General features: G+C 51.2%; 1 protein-coding gene across 1 annotated transcript; it reads left to right on the forward strand.

The window, feature by feature from the left end:
- The first annotated feature begins 12 nt into the window (after positions 1 to 12).
- On the forward strand, positions 13 to 24,631 carry BPIFB2 (BPI fold containing family B member 2). The gene is made up of 18 exons (XM_081559694.1): positions 13 to 2,993; positions 3,389 to 3,556; positions 4,046 to 4,192; positions 5,154 to 5,300; positions 8,651 to 8,744; positions 10,909 to 11,013; positions 12,659 to 12,805; positions 14,269 to 14,329; positions 16,034 to 16,094; positions 19,239 to 19,330; positions 19,602 to 19,787; positions 20,043 to 20,096; positions 20,653 to 20,823; positions 21,314 to 21,381; positions 21,551 to 21,596; positions 21,899 to 21,962; positions 22,317 to 22,393; positions 24,332 to 24,631. The coding sequence occupies exons 4-18, from the start codon at positions 5,189 to 5,191 to the stop codon at positions 24,371 to 24,373; spliced, it is 1,380 nt and encodes a 459-aa protein (XP_081415820.1). The 5' UTR covers positions 13 to 2,993; positions 3,389 to 3,556; positions 4,046 to 4,192; positions 5,154 to 5,188; the 3' UTR covers positions 24,374 to 24,631.

Genomic DNA, 24,631 nt, shown 5'->3' on the forward strand with positions numbered 1-24,631 from the left:
TTGGCCCTGGAAGTTCCCCCTCAGAGGAACCCATTCTGTCCAACTTTCCACTTTTAAGATGGCCTTGGAAGGGCCATGCCAGGCACTCAGGGGCTGGACAGGGGCAAGACTAGGGGCTCCAAAATCCAGGACATGCTTTTTCTGGCTCTCAGACCCTTTCTGCCCCGGGCATCCTTACCTTCTTAGGCTATACACAGATTTATTTTGTAATGCCAAGCTTCTCACTGGTGAATGTTTGACGTAATACAAAACAATGTTTGTGTGTTGTTGTCTTAGTAAAGTTCTACATTTTACTGGTGAAAAGCAAAAGCATGCAGAATGGGAATGTCTGGTTACGGTTTTTCTACTTGGATTGTGGAACTAAAATGAATTCACTTTTGCCCCCTGGTGGCAGTTGGCTTCCCTGGTGGCCTAGATGGTAAAGCGTCTGTCTGCAGTGCAGAAGACCTGGGTTCGATCCCTGGGTCGGGAAGATTCCCTGGAGAAGGGAATGGCAACCCACTCCAGTACTCTTGCCTGTAAAATCCCATGGGCAGAGGAGCCTGGTAGGTTATAGTCTATGAGGTCGCAGAGTTGGACACGACTGAGCGACTTCACATGGACATGGCAGTTGCTCAAATTGCAGGCTCAGTACCTGCGGTAAACAGAGTAACTGTCCTCTAAAGAGGCTCATGTGCTAAAACCTGAACATGAAAATACATTAGGTAATGTAAGAGTTCAGTTCTGTCGCTCAGTTTTGTCCAACTCTTTGCAACCCCTATGGACTGCTGCACGCCAGGCTTCCCTGTCCATCACCAAATCCTGGAGCCTTCTCAAACTCATGTCCATCAAGTTGGTGATGTCATCCAACCATCTCCTCCTCTGTTGTCCCTTTCTCCTCCTGCCTTCAATCTTTCCCAGCATCAGGGTCTTTTCCAACGAGTCAGTTTTTCACATCAGGTAACATAACAAAGGGGAACTAACACTTGCAAATGAGATTGAGGTTGCTAATCAGCTAACCTTGAAATCAGAGAATATGCTAGGTTATCCAGGTGGGCCCAGGTGGGCCCCTAATGATAGAGGTCCTTAAAAGTGTAAGAAGGAGGCAGATGAGGAGAGAGATGGCAGCATAATGAGCCTAACTTGCTAGTTCTGAAGATGAAAGAAAGGACCATGAGCCAAGGAATGAAGGCCAAGAAGTGGATTCTCTTCTATAGTTTCTAGAAGGGAACAAAGTCCTGCCAATACCTTGATTTTAGCCCAGGGTGACCCATTTTGGACTTTCGACATCCAAAATGGTTAAGATAATAAATTTGTGTTGCCAGTCGCTAAGTTTGTGGTAATTTGTTATAACAGTGATAGGAAGCTAAGACAGTGCCCAGAAGAATATTCAGTGAAGGAGGAGCTCTGAAATGCTGCCACAGTCATTGTTACAGGGGCTGTTCAATGGCACATTCTTTACTCATTGAACAAGTTTTTATGAACACCTGGTATTTATTAAGCATAGCTGTGAGCAGAACCAGCTTTTATCCCTGGGGTGGAAGGTGATGTGGCTGTAGCCAGCCTCCATGTAGCGGGTGCTCACAGAATGGAGTTGCAGGGAGGAGGGGCTGGTGAGAACCCCCCTCCTTTGTGTCCACTGGCCGTCACCCAATGCCCCCTGGTGCTTGAAATGTGGAGGAAGAGGAAGTGTTCATGCGGAGAGCAAACACCGAGAGTGGCTTTGGTCAATATTTGTGCGACTGTCTGCTGAATCTTATCTTTGCCTCAGCTCCTGTGAGGACCAGGAGGGCTGGTCTTATGCATCGGTGGGTAAGTGGGGGCCAGGAGAAGGATGTTAGGGAGCATGCAGCCGGCTCCTCTCATTCCTTTGTGCCTCAAGAATGGGGTGGGGGAGCATGGACTCAAAGGCAGGACTGGTCCAGGGGAACTCTGGCCTCCCACGGAAGGGCCTGATGATTTCTACACTTTCCTGTCTGCTCTGTGAGCCCTAGGGGAGGACCCAGCACAGGTAGGCCTGGCCTCTGGGCGTGAAATATAGGCTGGTGTGGAGTCAGTGGGAGCCATGGAGGACTCTGGAATGGAGGAAGGCCCTGGGCCCCTTGTGCCTATACCCCAGGAGAGCAATGCAGAGGAATGGAGGGGACTTCTCTGTAGTTCTGCCATCACCTCCTGTGCACACATGTATGGATACACACAAACCCCTAATGTCAGGAAACAGACCACTAGACCCACTTACACATACATGTTCAGCCTCACAGACACACTCAGTATACTAAGTCCACTTAAACATATTGGACAAAGAACTCCCACCCCTGCACTCATATAGGTTCATATAAACAGGCAAGTGATACCACAAACCAAGAGGGCAACACACTCGCTTCATGTGCACACCCACACACAAACACACACTTTCCTCTGACATCAATAATTATGACCTGTGCAGTGTGTATGCATGACTACACACGTAAACACACACACATACAAGCACACATATACCCTTGAGACACACACGTATAGACAAACCCCTTCAGGAGCATTCAGTTCTTCGGGCCCCATATAGCCAAGGTGGAGGCTGCAGTTTGTAATGTGGACACTGCTGATGGGCTCAGTCCTCCATGAGGACTGAGAAGCTGAGGGTTAAGTAGCAGGACTGGGTCCTCCACACCCTCTCCTCTGTTGCCCTTTGAGTTTTGGCTCCATGTATGATGAGGGGGAAGTGTGTGACCAGGAACGGGGCTCAGCTGATGATGGGGATGGGGCTCAGGTCACCTCCTGCTCCTACTAGAAGAGGCATGTTTCCACGTGGAGGTACAGGCGGGGAGGTCAGCCATCCTCCTGACCTATTTCTTTGCTTTTGTTTGCATCTTTTTATTGAAATGTAGTTGGTTTACAATGTTGTGACAATTTCTGCCGTACAGCAAAGTGACTCAGTTATATACATATTGTGTGCGTTCCTGAAATATGTGTGTGTGTTAGTTGCTCAGTTGTGTCTGACTCTTTGTGACTCCATGGTCTGTAGCCTGCCAGGCTCCTTTGTCCGTGGGATTTCCCAGGCAAGAATACTGGAGTGGGTTGCCATTTCCTCCTCCAGGGGATCTTCTTGACCCAGGGATCAAACCTGGGTCTCCTACACTGAAGGCAGATTCTTCACTGCTGAGCCGTCGGGATAGCCTCAATATAAACATATAAACATTCTTTTTTTATTGGAATATAATTGCTTTATGATGTTATGTTAGTTTCCGCTGTATAATGAAGTGAATCAGCTATATGTATACATATATCCCTTCCCTCTTGAATCTTCCCTGGTGGCTCAGACTGTAAAGCGTCTGCCTACAATGCGGGAGACCTGGGTTCGATCCCTGGGTCGGGAAGATCCTCTGGAGAAGGAAATGGCAACCCACTCCAGTACTCTTGCCTGGAAAATTCCGTGGACAGAGGAGCCTGGTAGGCTACAGTCCACGGAGTCACAAAGAGTCGGACACGACTGAGCAACTTCACAACTTCACTTCCCTCTTGGACCTGCCTCCCACCCCACCACCTCAGCGACCCCCCCAGGTCATCACAGAGCACCAAGGTGAGCTCCCTGTGCTTTACAGCAGCTTCCCACTCGTCTGTCATACAGAGTGAAATCAGAAAGAGAATAACAAATAACATATATTAACGCATATATGTGGAATCTAGAAAAATGATACAGATGAACCTGTTTCCAAGGCAGGAACAGAGACACAGATGTAGAGAATGGACATGTGGACATAACGGGAAGGGGAGAATGGGAAACTGGGATTGACTTATATATATATACATTCTTTTTTAATATTCTTTCCCATTATGGTTTATCACAGAATGTGGAAAGTAGTTCCCTGTGCTGTACATTAAAACCTTGTTGTTTATCCATTCTAAATGTAATAGTTTGCATCTACCAACCCCAAACTGCCAGTCCATCTCTCCCTCCCCACTGCCTTGGCAACCACAAGTCTGTTCCCTCTGTGAGTCTGCTTCTGTTTCGTAGATAAGTTTATTTATTTTAGATTCCACCCATAAGTGATTATCTCCTTGATTCTAGGCACCTCCTTCCTCCTGGGCCTACCTCCTGGGGCAGCCATCCTTCTACAAGTCTGCTGGTCTTTGAGATTCCAGAGCTGCCCAGCCCCAGGTTCTTACAGCGGTTGGCAGCAAGCTTGCTACGTGGCAACCCCACTGCACACGTAGGGTGAGATACTTTGGCAAAGGTCATGTTTACAGGGAAAACACTTGCAACCACAAGCAAATCTGCCCCTCCCTGGGTCCCTCCCTGGTGGACCCTGTGCACCGGAGAGCCTCATAAAGCAGTTTCCACACCTGCTTGGGGCTGCAGAGGGCTTGGCTACCTGCTCTGGGAACTGCCTGAGGTAGGAACAGAGATGGGGCTGGTGCTCCTCCAGGGAGGAGCCTCGATTTTTCCATCTGTTCAATGGGGATGCTACTTCCAAAAGCCTTCTGCAGAAGGGTCCATCCCTTATCTTGCTGTGGGACTATGGGCAAGTGCCACCTCACTTGGCCTTAGTTATCTATCTGAGCAGCAGCCCCCAACTACCCACCCTGCTTCCGCCTGACTCCTTTTCCCTAAGTCTGCTAAGCTGAGCTGGGTGGGGAGGGGCTGGGGCCCATATGAAAGGCCTACACTTAGGACATTTCCTCACCTGGCACAGGATAAGATGAGGATGGGAAGCACCCTGGATCCTTCCCTGGAGGGTTCGGACAGCTGGGCACAAGGCCAGGCTGGATTCCTGGCATCAGGCGACACAGCCCTGGCCTTGGGGCACTGGGCCTAGGCTCCCTCCTGGGGATGGGACACTGCCCTCAGTTTCCCCATCTGGGAGTCCCCTTCCTCCTCTTACAGCTTGGGTCCTGCACCTGCTCCTAATTTGCTGTGTGGTTCTAGGCAAGGCCATGTCTTCTCTGGGCCTTGGGACCATGTCCAGACCAGATGCCGCCGTGGTTGCTGAAGAAGCAGGCTGGGATGGGGATTCTTCTCAGAGCAGAGATGCAAAAACTGATGTGCAGGGGTGGGGGTTCATGGGCAGGGCTGGGATCGCCACTCATGGTTGGCGACCTCCGGGTTGGGATGGGGTTTAAGCCACCCCAGGTGGGGTCATTCTGGACTAGTTCCCTGATACTTGTCCCCACTCCAGCCCACAGATCCTGGGGGGAAGGGGCCAGGGCCACCATGCCTGGGGCGTGTGGGCTGGGCCTGCTGCTGGCGCTGTTGCTGTTGCCCATGGTCAGCGCCTCCAGGCCAGGCACCGTGTTCAGACTCAACAAGGAAGTGCTGAGCTACGGTAAGAGATGTGCTGTCAGGCTGTCAGCCATGTGTATGTGCGAGAGGGTGAGCTTGGGAGTCCATGCCTGTAGGTGTGTGTACAATCCTAAATGCACATGTGTATCTATGAACTCAAACCCCATGGGGACCTGGATTTCTCTTCGGCCATTGTGTCCCTAGGCCCCAGAAAGTGCTGCTCAACAAACGTTTATTCAATGAATGTATGAGTGGAGGTACATCCATGCCCAGTGTGCACATGGTTTCCATGCCCAAGTGATGTGAGGATGGGTCAGTTTCAGTGGCTCCTTTTATTTATGTGTATCTGGTATGAATTTGAAAATCCATGGAGATATGATGTGCCCACCTGCGTACTTGAGGGTTGGGAGGGTGCCTAACCACTGGCACGTGTGCAAGGCCACGGTCCATACCTCCTGGTGTGTAGCGCTGTGGCTCTGCACCCTGGGATGTGTGTGTGGGGGGCTGTGTGCACACATGTGCTGGGGAGGGGCATATCTAGCATTGCATTCAGGAACGTCCAGGAGCTGGGCCCTCCCTGCTGGGCTCCCAGGGAGAAGAACCAGCCCCTCTCGGGGCCCTTCTGGGCAAGGCGTCTATCCCATATCTCTGTTCCCTCCTTCCAAGTCCCGTCTGATCCTGGAGAGGGGGGAAAAATGAGGACATCCAGACCAGGGTGAGACAAAAACTGCCCTGCAACTGTCCCTGGGGAGGCTTTTGGGATCCCACCAAGGTTGATGAGAGGTCAGAGGTGAGAGGTCAGAAGCTCTTTACCATAAGGCCACATCACACTCAGGTAACAACATGAGGAACTCAGGTCAGACAGTGGAGGGGACTTTCGAGGGTTCTGGAACACAAATGGTTGTGGAGGCAGGTGGCTCAGGGAAGCAGCAGGATCCCCCCGGGGCACACGGAGCTTTCCGGAACATTGTATCTGGACAGATGGGCAGACAGTGAAAGCGGTCAGTGATCCGTGTCTGAGTGGCGCAAGGATGACGGCAGGCCCGCTCCCCTCCCCAGACCCCCTCCCCTTCCCTGTGCTGTGTGAGCCTCCTTTGTCCCCAGACAGCCCTCCCAGTTGCACCTGCCTGTTTGATCTCAGTGGAAACCAACTGCCAAGAACACACCGCAACACACCTCCTCCAAGGCCAGGCTTTTTGTTAATACTGCTTCATCCTCCCCATCCCATCCTGCAAGCCCCAGGGTTCAAGCCCATGTCAGGGGAGCACTGTGGATGGAGTCCAGAAGCCCAGGTGTGAGTCCAATTCAGCCACAGCCAGGTTTGAGAGGGGCCTCAGGAGCATGGAGACCATACCTTTATGCTCCAGGGTCTGTGGAAACTAAGGCCTTGAGGGACACAAGGACTCCCCAGGTCCTCCGCCAAGTCAGAGGGAAGTTCAGACTGGGCTCCTCCTCTGATTCGTCCTTCCTGCACCCCAACCTCTCCTTTTAATTCTACTCAGGTTTGATCGTTTAATTAGCACTTCCGTCAGCCCAGCAGCGCAGGTGTGGGATAACGTCTAGGGCCTTGAGGGCTGGGTGTCTTGGCCCAGACCTAGCTTCTTCTTGCCCGGGTCCTCAACCTCTTGGTAAACTGGGCATAATATTGCACTGACATAATAGAATTTTGAGGAAAGCTAAAGCACTCAGAATAATGCCTGGCACAAAGGGAGCATGATAGGAGTGCTAGCCATTATTATTACAAACAGCCATGTGAGCTAATATTTATTGTGAACTGAGTGGGTCTTTCCAAGAACCCCATGTGACAGGCACCATTTTTTTTTTTTTTGAGTATGTGATTTGAACAAGGAAAGTTTAATCTATATTGAGAGAGAACTGGAGTTAACAGGGAGTTGGCTAGTAAGAGTTAAGAAGAATTCTAAAGAACACAAGTTGTTGTTGTTGTTGTTGTTGTTGTTGTTGTTCAGTTGCTCAGTCGTGTCAGACTCTTGGCGACCCCATGGACTGCAGCATGCCAAGCTTCCCTGTCCTTCACCATCTCCCAGAGCTTGCTCAAACTCATGTCCCTTGAGTCAGTGAACAAAAAAACACAAGAGTAGTAGATATAAGGGACAACCAGTACCCCTAAGTCTGAGATGAAGGCCCAAGAAGAACCATCCCATCATGAGGGCAGAGATCCAGAGATCTTAGTGGAGATGGCAGAGTATTGGCTCCCTGTTGTTGCAAGAGTCACAGGGATGTTTCACTGGGGACACACTCTCTAGAAAAGACCCCGATGCTGGGAAAGATTGAAGACAAAAAGAGAAGGGGTGAGCAGAAGATGAAATGGTTGGATAGCCTCACCAACTCAATGGACATGAATCTGAGCAAACTTCGGGAGACAGTGAAGGACAGGGTAGCCTGGTGTGCTGCAGTCCATGGGGTCTCAAAAAGTCGAACACGACTGAGCAATTGAACCACAACAACAATCCTTCAGGGACTTGGAAGAAGCAATTCGTAGTGCGATGTCAAACCCTGGAACTTGCTAGGTGCCGAATTGTCAAGTAATTAGCCTCCAACTAAAATAAATACATTAATAAAAAAAAAAAGAAAAAGGAAAGAAAATTCCAAAAAGAAAAAAAAAACTGTCCTCTGCGGGAGTCTAGTGCACTTTCATGTGAGTCTTGGGCCAATATAGCTCTCGACTGGTGCCTGAGATAAAAGCTGAGCAGCTGGCTCCCTAGATACTCAGTCTTATGGGCTCCCAGTAGGTACCTGCTAGGGCTAAAGAAAGAGTACGGGGAGCCGTGACCTAGGCTGGGAACAGGTCCATGATGTCTGTGGCTCCAGCATACACCACAGTTGTCCAACTCAAGCTCTGGAGAAAGTGCAGAGGGCAGGAGGTGCCAGTTCCTGAGAAAGCTGACAGCTACCATTCTAATCATCATAGATTGATTTGCAGGGAAACTGAGGCACAGGGCAGCCACACAGGTAGTGAGTAGCAGAGGTGGATCTGCACCCAGATTTTGAGGGGCTCCTGAGCCCTCAGCCTGCAGGAGAGACTGCTCCGACCCTCTCCCCGCAGGGCCGGTAACTGCTCCTTCTTCTTGGGGCCTTGTGGAAGCTCCCAAGGAGGTGGCAACTGATCAGGGCCTTGCAAAAGGGCAAAGGGTGTTACTGTTTTTGAGGAGAGAGTAGATACGTGGGTTCTGGAGGGGCAAAGAGGAAAGACATGTCTGGAAGGGCCTGGTAGGGTCGTGCACCTCAGGTGGCCCCCTGTGTGCCTGTGGACAAGCCCGCCCCTTCCAATCTCTCAGTGCTCCTCGCCCACGGTGTGGGGCAGATGGTGGGCGGTGTGGTCTCTCTTGGCGGCTCCTGAGGACGGCCTGACCTCACCCTGCTCTGGCCCCTCAGCGGCTGAAGCCGGGAAAGCCCCGCTCGAGAGGGCCCTGCAGGTCACAGTCCCGCTTTTCCTGGACCGGAGTGGAGGGGTCTTCCAGCCCACCAGGTGAGTGCTTCCCCCCCACCAGCTAGATGAGTGTTTCCCTCACCAGATTAGATACTCCCACCTGCCAGGTGAGTGGGCACAAGAGGCTGTAGGAGCTGGGACCAGACAAGGGGGTCTGAAGCCTCTTAATTAGTAGGTTTCTATGCACGGAGTCTAAGACGCTGGCTCCTAGGTCCCCAGGGCTGGCAGGACCTTGGCTACTTCTTCCAAAAGCCTAACACTGAATCTAGACACAAATGTGTCTAATATACCCCTCCCCATAAAGCAGAGACTCAAAGGCAGAGGCAGGTGGGAGCACCTCAGACTCAGACACTTTTAGGAACTGGGCTAATTGTCCCCATCCAGTGGGAAACAGGCTCACTATAGCCAAGACTCTGGATTTCCAAGAAAATCCATATGTATATGCATGCATATATACTACACATGTATAGGAACTCATATATGTATGTATATTCTTATAAAAAGTACATTTTTTGACTGTTGCTAGCAGTAGTTTTATTTCTTCATCACCGTCATCATCGTCATCAACAGGCAAACAGGTACTTTCTTCCTTCTATGTATGTTGCATTGTAAAAATGGGTGCTACACTCTGTCTATGGTACAAAGTTCATAAATGCAGTATGCTGATACAAAGTTGAAGCCATTAAAAGGACCTTAATAACAACTTCTTGGAGATAATTAAACCTGATCTGGGGTGTTGAGAGAATTGATGAAGAGATTTATTTATTTAGTTTTGCTTTTTTTCTTCTGATTTTATTTTTACATTTGTGGTTATCTTTGATTAATTTTTAAAATTTGGAGTATAATGGCATCACAATATTGTGTCAGTTTCTGCTGAACAACAAAGTGGATCAGCTATTATATCCCCTCCCTGTTGAACCTCCTTCTCCACCCCCATCCTCCCCAGTGACGAGATTTAGAAACAACACACAAACTCAAACATTTAGTAAAGGATTTACTTGGGAAGGAATGAAAGCTGAACTCCTCATGTCATGGCCTACTGAAGGGTTCTCTCAGTTGCGCCCAGTGGACTTTCCTTCTGCTCCAATCTTTAAATAGTGCTAAGCATGCCTGGCTCCGCCGCTCTGTGCATTATCACAGGAGAGTCCAGAACCCTATCTGTGTATTTAAAAATCTATCAAGTTTTGAATGACGGCAACTCATTTAAAAAACGTTTAAAACTTGCAAACGCTAGGCAGGTGAAAATGCAGCTGGTGCGGAAGCCCCCAGTTTGAGACCCTGGGGTAGGGCTGGGCTGATGATGTCGGGCCTGGGAGCATCAGTGTCCCGAGGTCGAGGATCCCTAAAGGATTTGCAGTCTGGCCACACAGAGGCTCAATCATGCGATTGTTGGAAAACAGTGCCAGGAGTCCTTGTTTGTAGATGTGGCAACACATCCAGAACGGTTGTCAAGTGAAAAGAAGCAGGTTCTAGGTCAGGTTGTGTCCCAAGGAGAGTCATGGAAAGATGTCACTCAAGTGCTAACAGGGAGTGCTTTGATGTGACTTTTAACATTTGCCTGGAGAATTCCATGGACAGAGGAGCCTGGTGGGCTACAGTCCATGGGTCGCAAAGAGTCGGACACAACTGAGTGACTAACACGTTCACTTTAACATTTATACCACTTTGTAGTGCCCCACCTCCTACAACTAACTACTGTGCAGGAGAAAAAAAAAAAGAAGAAAACTTTTATTCAGGAAAAAAAAGAAATCATAGGTTAGCTGGAGAGTGCTGAGCAATCAGAACAAGCCGCTTTGAAAGGAGTTGAGTTTTCCATTGCCAAAGTGCTACAAGCCAAAACTGCTGACTTGAGGGGGATTTCTGCCCTCTGTGGATCCCGAAGTTTTTCCTTCCCTACCTTCCCAGTTTTCCAGATAGCCATCAGAAACTAAAATCCCTCCGAGACCTGAGTAATCATCACCTCACTTAATTCATGTCTAATGCTGGGATGCCCTTTGCATCTTTTCCCTACTGGCAGGTTGGTTAACCTTGCCTGCATGCCCCCTATGATGGCGAACTCACTACCTCTTCCTCATCCCTTAGTTTTTGTTGTCAGAGGTCCTTTATAAATACCAACAGTGTGGGTAGGCTCCGAGTACCCACCCCAGAGTTGATGCCATGGTTTAATGGGGACTACCCTGTCACTTTGACTCCTACCCTGTAGGATTCAGATTCTGAACGTCGACGTGTCCCATCTCCGCCTGACATTTGTTGCCAATTTCGGAATACGCTTGTTGGCAGCCACCAATTTTACTTTCAAGATCTTCCGGTGAGTCAGTCTCCTTGTTGGGAGTGGGAGGATTTTCAAGGACTCTCTGAGGGTAAAACAGAGGAAAGTTCAGTTCAGTTCAGTTCAGTTCAGTCGCTCAGTCGTGCCCGGCTCTTTGCGACCCCATGAATTGCAGCACGCCAGGCCTCTCTGTCCATCATCAACTCCAAGAGTCTACCCAAAGCCATGTCCATCGAGTCAGTGATGCCATCCAACCATCTCATCCTCTGTCGTCCCCTTCTCCTCCCGCCCCCAATTCTACCCAGCATTAGGGTCTTTTCCAATGAGTCAACCCTTCGCATGAGGTGGCCAAAGTATTGGAGTTTCAGCTTCAACATCAGTCCTTCCAATGAACACCCAGGACTGATCTCCTTTAGGATGGATTGATTGGATCTCCTTGCAGTCCAAGGGACTCTCAAGAGTCTTCTCCAACACCACAGTTCAAAAGCATCAATTCTTCGGTGCTCAGCTTTCTTCACCGTCCAACTCTCACATCCATACATGACCACTGGAAAAACCATAGCCTTGACTAGACAGACTTTTGTTGGCAAAGTAATGTCTCTGCTTTTAAATATGGAGGAAAGGGATATAGCAAATCCCAAGATCCCAACTCAGACCTTCTAACTCTGTTCAGCACTCTCTCTCTCCAGTGCCTTCTCTCCCATCCTCCATGGGGGAGTGAGACAGTGAGAGAATTTCTGAGAATCCAGACCCTGCTCAACAGTTATGCAAATGGAGAGAGTCATTTCACTTCTCTGACCCAGTTTCGTCCTTAGTAAAAAACGAAAGCAAAAGGAAACAAAACTTTGCAGCATGTCTATGGAGGTTTGAGGGCTTCCCAGGTGGCGCTAGTGGTAAAGAACCCGCCTGCCCAGTGCAGGAGATATAAGAGACACAGGTTCGATCCTGGGGTTGGGAAGATCCCCTGGAGGAGGAAATGGCAACCCACTCCGGTATCCCTGTCTGGAGTATCCCATGGACAGAGGAGCCTGGTGGGTTACAGTCCATACAGTCGCAAAGAGTCAGACACAACCAAAGAGACTTAGAAAGCAATGGAGGTTTGAGTGGGTGGATGCACTGCTATGATTAAAATTATATTACCTCTTTCATGTGCAAGACACCTGGTGCTCAATAAAATACTAGACTTGTTTCTGTGCATCAGTCACTATATATGCATTTAATTTTCAAACTAGGGGCTGAGTGTTCTTATTTTAACTCCTCTGTCCTGATACTACCATTTTATGAGTGCTAGTGGGCCAGCCTTCAAGTAGGATGTTTTCACATGATTGTTTTCTAGAAAACTCAGCATAGCAGGCTTGTGAGATAGGAACCGCCAATCTGATGTCTATTCTTAGAGAAGAATCTGAGGCTCAGTATAGGGAATGACTGGCCCAGGGTCTCACATAAGAGGATACAGGGAGCCAGAGCTCACAGCCATCTGATGCAATGTCTGTGACCCTGAGTGGAGTTTGGGGGTATGCCCAGCCTGCCTGGGGGGGACCATCTCATGCTGAGTGGGGCCCCCGCCTGTGTTAAAGGGTGAGCAGGCGTGGACCTCAGGGTGGGGGAGGTTGTAGGGTCTTGCATCTGTCACTGTGGGATTGCTAGGCAATGCCACTCGGGCTCAGGACTGGTGTCCCCACAGTGACCCGGAGCCCCTGCACCTGCTGCTTCCCATAGCACTGCTGGCCGACACCTCAGTGGAACAGGGCTCCATCGGGACCCCCCTGGTCAGCATCTCCAGCTGCTTTTCCATCTTTGACAAAGCCATCGTGTTTGATGGCCGCAACAGGTGGGTACTGGAGGCTGGGCTGCTGGACCCCAGACACCGAGGCTGTGGTGCCGTTTCTTGAACTTCCACTTCATCCAATCCCTATGATGGATCTGAGAGCCGGCCCTTCCCCTGCCCCGCCCCATCACCACCAGCATCATACCTATTTTATGGCTGAAGACACTGAAGTTCAGAGAAGGGGAGGGACACACCCAAGGTCACACAGTGAGTGTGTGGCCAGAGCGCATGGCTTCACCACGGCCCCGCACCATGTGACAATACACACTGGCCATTAACATCCTATTTGGAGAGGGAGTCTGGGCTGGCAGCCACTGTCGGGAACCTCAGAGGGCTGCCGCGCCCTGCAGAGATGAGGAGTCCGAGGCCCAGGGAGGGCCTGGGACCCACCAAGCTCTCCCAGTGAGTCAGGGGGCTGCTCCTGTTTTGGCATCTAAGGCTGACAGCCACTCCATCTCCAGAGCACCACTGTGTGCTGGACACATTCCGGGCCCTTTCTGTGAGTCATCTCACAGTAGTCCTACCAGGTGGGTGGAAGCATGTCTCTCATTTTGCAAGAGAGCAAACGGAGGCACAGAGTGGTTAAGTGACTTGCCTAAGGTCACATAGCTGGCACATGGGTTCAAACTCGGCAGCCTGATCAACCCCACCGCTCTGAATTCCTCTGCATTGTATCTTTACCTTCCCGCCCATGGGCAGGAGCTCACTGAGAGGTGGTTGAGTATTTTAGAGTCTTAAAAGGGGGTGACATTTACCCAAAGACTGGACTTTTTCCTCAGACAAGGCTTGGGTGTAAATCTATTCCCACTTGGGCCCCCTGCTCAGCCTGCGTAACTCACAGCTCCACCTGGTCCCTCCTGGTCCTTGTGGGCAGGGGCTGCTCATGGTTTATTAACAGGAAAACGGAAGCCCAGTTTTTGATGCCATTGAGAACATAGAGGCCTTCCTCCCACCTCCACAAAAGGCCATTCAGCGAGGCTGGGCCATGCCACGTGTCAGCGTGTTAGGGAAACAAGGAACCGTGACTTCTCATGGATCCTCATTCTGAAACACTGACTCAGACCCACGGCTCAGTGAGGAAGGGACTGTAGTAGGTTTGCCACAGAGAAATGGGGCCCATGCAGGGAGCAGACCTGAGCCCCACCAGCCACAGCCCCGCTTCACTGGGCTCAGTGGCTCTGAAGCCAGCTGGCCAAGGACGTGGTCAAGCCCAGCTTTCGCAACACCCTCTGTGTCCCCACTCCACGTGGCTTCATTCTCGGCTGCTTCCAAATCTTGAGACCAATGGCCCCTTCTTGGTGGCTCAGTGTCTTCCACTGTGGGGTCAGTCATGCTGGTTCCCTGCCTGGCACGTGGCAGGGTGTGGCGTGGGCACAGGCTTTTCTCTGGCACCCCTGGCTTTGGGGAGAGACAGGCCGCGATGGTGCTGACCTGGGCTCAGGGGCCCTTTCTGGTCTCCTCCTCAGCACAGCCCCTGCGATGCTGGCCCTGCTGCAGAGTCACATCAAAGCTGTGCTGCAGAGCAAGGTAAAGCACCTCCTGCCAGAGCCTGCAGGATGGCAGCGAGTGATGGGGGGGCTGCATGCACGGAGGAGCGGAGGAGCGGGGGTTGTTAGTGCTCCTCCTGGGGCTTCTCCACTTTCCCCAGAAGGGCAGGGGGGAGGCGGGGCCGACGGTCCAGTGCAATGACCTGGGGACCCAAACAGGGCGGTTGTGGGGCTGCAGGGAAGGGAGGCTCCTCCGCTCAGACTGCCCCAGTGCCATGTGGAGGGGAGTGCTTTCAGGGCCACGTGGCTTCTGAAAAGAGAACACAATGGGAGTGGATGAGGGCCTGCGCACCAGGGGCGGATGTGATCCTGGTCCCCTCCTTCCCAGCTGGGACCCTGGACAAGTCACCTGGCCCCCCTCTGCCCCTCCTCCCACATCTGTAAGGAGAGAGAACCACTGTCCCTACCTAGCCCCTGGTGGGCAGGCTGTGGGGCTGAGTGCATTACCACTTGTGCAGTTTACAGCAGTTTGGGAAGAGTGAGCGTTGCTGTGAAGGCTGCTATGTTAGCTCCTGTCATTGTCTGCGGGTGGCTGACTTGGTAAGCGACAGTGTCCCAGGGGCCAGGGCCCCACTCTCCCTCCCTGCCCCTTCCCACTCACCCTACATCCAGTAGTGGCAGTAATGGAGACCAAGTCAACCCACTGTGTGCCATTTCACACGCTCAAGAAGTAGGCCTCAGGATCTCCATGCTGCAGATGAGACCACTGAGGCTGGGAGGCAGAAGGCAGTATAGTCCTCTCCTCTGCTCCAGTAGTCAAGCATGGATGTGAGGGTTGCGCCATAAAAAAGGCTGAGTGCTGAAGAATTGATGCTTTTCAACTGTGGTGTTGGAGAAGACATTTGAGAGTCCCTTGGTCTTCAAGGAGATCCAACAAGTCAATCCTGAAGGAAATCAGTCCTGAATATTCTTTGGAAGGACTGATGCTGCAGCTGAAGCTTCAATACTTTGGCCACCTGGTGCGAAGAACTGACTCATTGAAAAAGACCCCGATGCTGGGAAAGATTGAAGGCAGGAGGAGAAGGGGACGACAGAGGATGAGATGGTTGGATGGCATCACCGACTCGATGGACATGAATTTGAGGAAGCTCCAGGAGTTGGTGATGGACAGGGAAGCCTGGCGTGTTTCAGTCCATAGGGTTGCAAAGAGTCAGACACGACCGAGCGAATGAACTGAACTGAACTGCCTCTTGGCCTCGCCTCACCAAGTCCTCCCTGGATCAGCTATGACCACCCCCAGCCTTGCAGTCTCTCCTCTGCCTCACCTTCTGTCACACTGACCCCAGCTTAATCCACTTCTGGTGGCCCACTGGCTGGGAGGACTCCAGTTTCCCTGGCCCGACTTGCTGACTGCAGCCTGCCTCCACTGCAGGGAACATCCTTCCATCAGCTGGGCCTCTGGGCCAGTATGCAGCAGGCTACCTGCCTCAGTTTCCTGAACCTGGCTGTGGTCACTTCTCCTGTGCCCCACAGCCCTGTTCTTTCCTCAGTGCCCACAGGCCCCAGTGTCCCCTCTGAGTCCCTAGGGTCCAGAGGAGGTGCTGGAAGAAGCCCACTGGCTGGTGGAGAAAGGAAGGGCTCCCAGGCCTTGGTATCCAAGTTGGGAGAGTCTTCCAGACAGGGCCTTTAGACCCTCCAAGCCTCACCCCCTCCAGCCTTGAGAGCTGCCTTTGTCTTTCTGCAGCTGTGCCTGAGAATCTCCAACCTGGTGCAAGGCCTCAATGTCCACCTGGGCACTTTAATTGGTAAGACCTGGGAGCCTGGGGAGGGGGCTGGGGCCTCTGAAATCCTCTGGGATCCCTGTGACCCTTCAAAGACCCCTCCTTTGCATCAGAGTTGACCTCTAGGAGATCAATCATAGGATGTCTGAACAATTATTGGTGGAATTTGGAACTCTCCAAATTGTAGAACCAAGTCTTTGAATATTTTTTGTGTGTGTGTATGTGTGTGTGTGTGTGCGCACGCACACGCGCATGCCCTAAGTCACTTCCATGGTGTCCGACTGTTTACGACCCATGGACTATATAGTCCACCAGGCTCCTCTGTCCATGGGATTTTCCAGGCAAGAATACTGGTGTGAGTTGCCATTTCCTTCCCCAGAAACAAGCCTCTGACAGGTCTTCAATTTACAATATGGAACTAAAAGCAACAGAAGTAGGTCAGCTTCACCTTTTTAGTGGTATTTATCAGTATTGAAGAACTATTGGTAATTACTCACCCATTCGCAGACTGATCAAAGAATGCATCCTCTAGTGATTTGGGAGGAAATCTGTGCTCAGTGAGCCCCGAGTAAATTCAGGGCATCCTTTCTTTTTTCACAAACCCATATTTAAAGCTGCTTCTATTTGAAGTGCACCTTCTCGTACCTGAGGGCTTTCTTTGCCTGGGACTCTGGAGTTTCTCCTGTGTTGCCATCACTGACTTGGCGAAATCCAGAGCTGTCTATCGTTGGCAGCTGCACTAGGCCATTGGTTGGTTTTGCCTTTGAGTTGGGGGTTGTATCTAACCCCTTACACAGCCTGGGACAGGTGTGCAGGGTGACGTACTGGCGTTAAGCCAGGAAGGATGTCGGGCAGGGTCCACGTTTATCTGTAGTTTATCTGTAGTTTATCTTCTTCAGTGAATGTTTTTATATCAGGGTAGCTCTTTGGCTTTCTTGGGCAAATTTTACCAATCTTATGAGGTTGCGTCATTATCCCCAATTTGTAGATGGAAAATCAGAAGCTCTGAGTTTAAAGTCCTCAGCATGGTACCAGCACCCTGTGTGAATCAGCTTACCTGGATTTTCTCCTCCTCATATGTCCACCTATCGTCCTGTCCACACTTCACAGCCCAGCTAGAAGTCTGGGGAACATTTCTTGAACTCCCCTACTCTCCTCACGACCCCAACCCCAATATTACCTTAACAAGAGGTACTGAGAAGCCAAGGAAAATGGACTTGGAATCAAAGAATATGAGTATGAATTCTGGCTCATTTGCTGTGTGACCTTAGGGAAGTCACTCCATCTCTCCGGGCTTCCATCCAAAAATAGGAATCAAAATTTCTACTTTTCCAATGTGTTGCTGTTGTACAAGACAGCACGGGTTCAGTTCAGTTCAGTCACTCAGTCCTGTCCGACTCTTTGCGACCCCATGAACCGCAGCACGCCAGGCCTCCCTGTCCATCACCAACTCCTGGAGTCCACCCAAACCCATGTCCATTGAGTCGGTGATGCCATCCAACCATCTCATCCTCTGTCGTCCCCTTCTCCTCCTGCCCTCAATCTTTCTCAGCATCAGGGTCTTTTCAAATGAGTCAGCTCTTCGCATCAGGCGGCCAAAGTATTAGAATTTCAGCTTCAAAATCAGTCCTACCAATGAACACCCAGGACTGATCTCCTTTAGGATGGACTGGTTGGATCTCCTTGCAGTCCAAGGGACTCTCAAGAGTCTTCTCTAACACCACAGTTCAAAAGCATCAATTCTTCTGCACTCAGCTTTCTTTATAGCCCAACACTCACATCCATACATGACCACTGGAAAAACCAAAGCCTTGACTAAGACGGACCTTTGTTGACAAAGTAATGTCTCTGCTTTTTAATATTCTGTCTAGGTTGGTCATAACTTTCCTTCCAAGGAGTAAACGTCTTTTAATTTCATGGCTGCAATCACCATCCACAGCACGGGTTAGGTGCCTAGTATACAATAAACTCAATAAGCCTTAGTCTCTCCCCTCTCCCTTCAGAGGGATTGTCTTTATCAAGATGCCTTGGACCCAGGTTCATACCAAAGATCAGCTCTTGCCCTTGTCTTTGCTTCCATCTTGCTTTGGTCAGGGGATGTTTGTGCCTGGAATGACCCTTCTCCTTTCTGATTTAGGGTCTTTAGTCTTCTGCCAATTGGGAAAGCAGAAACCCAAACTGTTAGAATGGTGTCTAAGAATCAGCAGGTTGTGAGCAGCTGACTTTTGGGTGTGCATTTTGCAACTTAAATTTGCTTACTCATGGGGCCTTTTCCCACCTCTTTTCTTGGCCTGGGTCTGGCTAAATGAGATGTGTGGGCATGTGTGTGCTCAGTCACTTCAGTCATGTCTGACTCTTCGTGACCCCATGGACCATAGCCTGCCAGACTCCTCTGTCCGTGGGATTCTTCAGGCAAGAATACTGGAGGCCACTCTCTCCATTTATCTCACCATCTCCCTCTTCTCCCCCACCCTTGTCCATAAGTCTGTTCTCTATGTCTGTGTCTCCACTGCTGCTCTGCAGACAGGTTCATCAGTAACATCCTTCTAGATCCCATACACATGTGTTAATATACTATATTTACTTTTATTTCTGACTTACTTCACTCTGTATAATAGGCTCTAGGTTCATCCACTTCATTAGAACTGACTCAAACACATTTCTTTTTATGGCTGAGTAGTATCCCATTGTATATATGTACTACAACTTCTTAATCCATTCATCTGTTGATAGATATACACTAACATATGTAAATAGATAGCTAATGGAATTTGCTGTATGACTCAGGGAACCCAAACTGGGGCTCTGTAATAACCTAGAGGAGTGGGAATGGGTGGGAGTTGGGAGGGAGTTTCAAGAGGGAGGGAGCATAGGTATACCTATGGTTAATTCATGCTGATGTATGATAGAAATCAAACCAATATTGTAAAGCAATCATCATTCAATTAAAAATAAATACACATTTAAAAAGAGAATACTAAAGTGGATAGCCATTCCCTTCTCCAGGGCATCGTCCCAGCCCAGGGATCAAACCTGTATCTCTTACCTCTCCTGCTTTTGCATACGGGTTCTTTACCAATAGTGCCTTCTGGGAAGCCTGGCTAAATGAGGCATTGGTGGGTAATGCTGAGTATGCCATCTTTTGTTCTTCACCCTGGTTTCGTTCAGGCCTCAGCCCTGTGGGTCCAGAGTCCCAGGTGCGCTACTCCATGATCGGCACCCCTACCATCACCAATGACTACATTTCCTTGGATATCAACGTAAGTGCCTCCTGTTCCACTCAGAGCTGGGGCTTTGTTGCCTCCGGAGTCCTTGGTGTTCTGCAAGATTCCTAAAGCGGCAGGGGAGTTGAGGGGAGAGGAGATGGGATGGCATTCCAGGAGGGAGCATGGCACGTAGGCAAAGGGGTGAGGCTGACAACACGCGTGGCATCTTGGGGATGGGTGGCATTTCACAGCCCAGGATCTGCCATGGAGTCACCTGCCTATTGAGACCCCGCTTCTGTTCTCCTCCTCACCCCCAATCCGACAGGCTGTTCTCTTCCTGCTGGGCAGACCCATCGTCCTGCCTGTGGATACTACCCCCTTCGTGCTGCCACAGCACGTGGGCACCAGGGGTGCCATGGCAACCGTGGGCCTCTCCCAGGACCTGTTTGACTCTGTCATCATGCTGCTGCAGAAGGCTGGTGCGCTCAACATGGACATCACAGCGCAGCTGGTGAGAGCTGGTCCTGCCACCCTGGGCACATGGGGCAAGAGTGCCCAGTCGCCCAGCCTGGGGAGACCCTGCTGAGGCCAAATTCTGGGTGGGTGGGGCAGTTGAAGCTTTGGGGCCACAGGGTGGCTATTGGAAGGGTTAGACAGAGGGGTTGGGTGGGGATTAGACAGAGGGATTGGGGTGGGGAGACAAGAGGTGGTCTGGCTTGGGGAGTGACTGTTCTAAAACCTGTCATGTGTTGGGAGTTGATTTCAGAATTCGAGTAACAACCTGCTGAACACCTCTGTGCTGGGCCAGCTCATCCCCGAGGTGGGTGATGTTTCTGGTCATTCCAAGGGCTGAGACCTGGGATTGGGGTGGGAGGCTCTCTGGGCTCTGGGGTCTCTGCTGGCTCATATCTGCTCCTAGTGGGGTTCAGCATCCGCCCTTCCATCTGTACATGCTCTATCTCAAGGTGGCCCCTCCTTCAGCCCTGGCGTCACACCATTTCCTCCTCTCTGTGCAGTGGGCAAGAAGTGCCTACACTGTCTCCTCTGCTTCCTTTCCCTGATCCATCCAAGTCCAAGCCCAGGGGTTACTTCCCACGGGAGGACTACACCCCTTGTCTGGTCTGGGAGCCTCCTTGTGCTCCCATGCCCCCGAGCTACCCACCCTCCTGGCACAGATCACAGGCTGTGACTGTCTTCATGTGGCCACCCCTCAACTGGGTGTCCCCGAGAGCAGGAGTCAGGGGTGGACCCACCTCTGTGGTCTGGGCACTTACAGCACAGCGGTGGCTTGATCAGCATCTAAGGAATGATGAGCTAAGAGCCCACCAAGTCTTTGCCCCATGTGCCTCCCTCTCTCTCGCCCCTCTGCTCCCTAGGTGGCCCGTCAATTCCCCGAGCCGATGCCCCTGCTGCTCAAGGTGAGGCTGGGTGCCACGCCCACAGTCACATTCCGCACCAACAACGCCACACTGTGGCTGCAGCCCTTTGTGGAAGTCCTGGCCCCAGCCTCCAACTCAGCTTTCCAGTACCTCTTCTCCCTCAATGTGGTGAGTGAGGTGGGCTGGATGGGGCTGGCCAGGAGGTGGGTGACTCTCAAGGAGACCTCACTTCCTCCCACACGCTTCTCACTTTTTATCCACACTGGTCTCCTTGCTGTTCCGTCAATGTGCCAAGACTTTACAGCCTCAGGACCTTTGCACATGCTGTACCCTGTGCCTAGGACACACTTCCCCTGACTCTTGGCAAGGCTAGCTTCTCCTCATCATTCAGGTCTCAGCTTAAATGCTGCAGTCTTCCTCCGGGCAGGCTTCTAGATGGTCCCCATCTCTCTACATACCACTCTTCCTTTGTGACATCCAGCACTCTCTGAAAGGTTCCTGTCTGATTTTTTTGGTTGTCATTCACCTCCCCAGAGGCCTGTGTTCCGCAAACACCTGAATGGATGGGGTGTGGGTGGGAGACTGGGATATCTGGTGGCCAGCTGAGAACTCCCACATGGTTCTGTGCCCTTTGACCCTGCTCCCCCCGTGTGCCCAGGTAGTGAACCTGAGCCTCCAGCTTTCTGTGTCCAGGGTGAGGCTTCGGGGGACCACATCTGTGCTGGGGTAAGTGAGGCCTCCTGGACCCAGCAGCCTCAGTATGCTCCTCTGTGCAATGGGCCTGCAATTGCCTGTCACAGTGTTAGTCAGAGGAGCTTGGGATGCAGTTGGTATGGTAAGAAGGTGAGAGGCACTAGGCCCCATTCCCACCCCTCCCCTCTGGCTTCCCTTTCAGGAATGTCCAGTTCACCGTGGCCTCCTCCAATCTGGGCTTCATTGATGTGAGTATGGGGCTGGAGTCTCCAGAGACCCCCTCGCTGGGTGGGGCAGGCCTTGAGCCCAGGGAAGGGGAGTGTGTGCCCATGTCTCTCAGCTTACTCTCAGGCCAGCAGTTCCTGGGGGCCTGATGCTGACACGATCCTGGAAGTAGCTGGGCTCTGCTTGAAGCCTGGACAGGGGTGACCTGCTCTCATCCCTCCTGCTATACCTCTGTCAGTTGATCTGTCTCTGTGTTCACGTGTCTCTCCTGGCCCCTTGCTGGGATGGGCGTGTGGTCCCCATCTCCCTGGCTCCGTGGCTGCAGATCAACCATGTCCAGGCACTCATGGGTGAAGTATTTGAGAAGCCCTTACTGGACCACCTCAATGGTGAGCTCTGCCCTCTGCCCTGTGTGGCCCCTCTAGCCCCTTCCACCCGCATGCCTGCTCCAGGCTCTATCTTGGCCCCTTCCTACATCCCAGGCTCAGAGGCTAAGAGGGTGGCTTTGGGAGTCCTGCTGCCCATGCTCGACTGTTTAGCAGCTGTGTGATCTTAGTTAAGTTCTGTTCCCTCCCCTAACCTCAGTTTTCCCTTCTATAAAGTGGACATAGTAATAGCAGTTCCCATCTCCTGAGTATCTGTGGACCTCAGTGTCATGATGCATGTGAAGACCTCAGTGCAGGGCCAGCTCCAGGTGGCACTTTGTTACTGGCTGACCTTGATTTCTCTTTTCTCTCCTGCAGCTCTCTTGGGCATGGGGATTGCCCTCCCCCACGTGGTCAATCTCCAGTACGTCACCCCTGAGATTTTTATCCAGGAGGTGAGAGCCTTTCAGTGTGACCTCAGAGGGGTCACCTTCAGAGGGGCCTCCTTCATCTTTGGAGGGAAGCTGGGCTTGGGGAGGTTGGGGGTCACCTCTCTTCTTCCCTTCCTGCTAGAGCACACAGTGGGGTCCAGGGTCAGCCAGGCCTAGGAATGCCCCCCTGCCCAGACCATGCCATGAATCAGCTGCGATGAGATGGAAAATTCTAAATTTTCAAAGCAAAGGTTTCACTCACCCTCATCAAATATCACACCAGGTCACACTCAGTGGATTCAGACCAACTGTGCCGCGACTCTGTGCCCTGGGATAGGCACAACCCCTCTGGAGTCTGGGGGAGGATGACAGAGTGAGTCTTTCCAGGGTTGTACACAAACCTCCGCAGGCCAGATGGTAGGAGGGGATCCTGACCCTTCTAAAATGATCCAGTGTCGGGATCAGACATTGTGGGCCCAGGATGACATCCTACCACTTCCTTCTGCTTCACCTGAGCTACTAAAGGACAATATTCTTCCTAATTCATTCAATAAGATATGCATGGGACAGAAAACTTAACCAAGGTCCTTCAAGCCCAACATCTATGTCATTCACACTCCCTAAGAGGGACTGGCTGAGGGCTTTCAGGTAGGATGGCCTCCTTGCTTGAGAACTATGGTCCCAAGGCAATTGGCAGGTAATAACCTGCTCCCCCGCCCCCAGAAGTAACCATCAGCACACGTGGAAGCAGGGCTTTTAGTGGGAATTTCCCCAAGACTTCCTTTATCGCAAAATGTCAGTGGCTGACTCACCTTGGCACCCCCAAATCCAGCCACTTGGGACTGAAGTCAAAGGTCCCTAGACCAGCACTGCCTAATAGAACTTCCTGCAAGGATAGAGGTCTGCACGGTCCAAGGCAGTGGCCACTGTCAGCCATTGGACACAGGTGACTATTGGGCCCTCAGCATATGACCAGTGTAACTGAGAAGGTGAATTCTAAATCTTACTTAATTTTATTTAATGTAAATGTACAGTAGTCTCGCGTATCTAGGGGGAGACACATTCCAAGATGCCCAGTGGATGCCTGAGCCTGGGGATAGATAGTACTAATGAGTGGGTATCACATACAGCATAGATCCACTGGACAAGGGATGACTCACATCCAGGATGGGATGAGCAGGATGGCATGGGATTTCATTATGTGACTCAGAATGGCATGGAATTTAAAGCCTATGAATTATTTATTTCTAGAATTTTCCATTTGATATTTTTGGACCATACCTATACTTGGGTAAATGAAACCATGGATAAGAGGGGGTAACTGTAATTATCCAGGTGCTGATGGCTACCCTATTGGACCATGTACAAATTACACAAAGACAAGGACTGGTTCTGGTTATTTTTCTGCTGGGTTCCCAACACCTGGCACAGGGCTTGGGTTGTAGTAGAGGCTCAATGAAGATTGAAGAAAGAAAGAGGAAGAGGAAGGAAGAAAGAAGAAGGGAGGGAGGAAGGAAGGAAGGAAGGAAAAGATCAGCAGGCCCCCAGGAAGTTTCTGCAGTGCAGTGTAGACAGTAGGAGACATTTTAGGGGGTTATGCCTGGCTTTGCTAGAGAGGCTTGGACTTGGAGAAGATCCTCAATGGTCTGAACTCTAGGTCATAAAACAGAGGTGGTCCTGACCACGTATGAAGCCCGAATCAAGCTCCAGCTCCACACTGAGTGCTCTGCCTGTGTGATCCGGCTGCAACCATCAATCAATAGCAGCCTTGCAAAGTGGATGCTGTTACCATCCACAAGAGACAGCAGGAAACTGAGGCCTGGAGAGGCAAATGGCTGTCCTCAGGATACACACAGCAAGAGTGGCAGAGCCTGAACTTAGAACCAGGCTGATGGGGTGACTGGGGGTCCTACGGTCCCCGTGTGGCTTCTGACCTGGCTCATGGTTGTCTCTGTCTTTCAGGGCTATGTCGTGGTGTCCAGTGGACTCTTGTACCAGCGCTGATGTGGGACCACTGGGAGAGCTGCTCCAGGGACCCTTTTGCCTCGAGCCACTTGGGAAACTGAGTCAAAGCCACACTTTCTTCCCCACACTTAGTCATCACCAGCAAGTTGGTTGGCCTTTCCGGGCTGCTTCATCCCATCCTGGCCCCTTCCCTCCAGACCCCCTTCCTTCCTTCATCCCCTCCTTGTGGGGAGCAGATAGCTCCTCCAGGCTGTACAGATCTTGCATTAAACACCTTCTCTTGAGCTGCAACTTCCA

The sequence above is a fragment of the Giraffa tippelskirchi genome, chromosome 13 (genome assembly GCF_054371585.1).
Source record: "Giraffa tippelskirchi isolate mGirTip1 chromosome 13, T2T-mGirTip1v1.2.pri, whole genome shotgun sequence".
In the NCBI taxonomy this organism is placed as follows: Eukaryota; Metazoa; Chordata; class Mammalia; order Artiodactyla; family Giraffidae; genus Giraffa; species Giraffa tippelskirchi.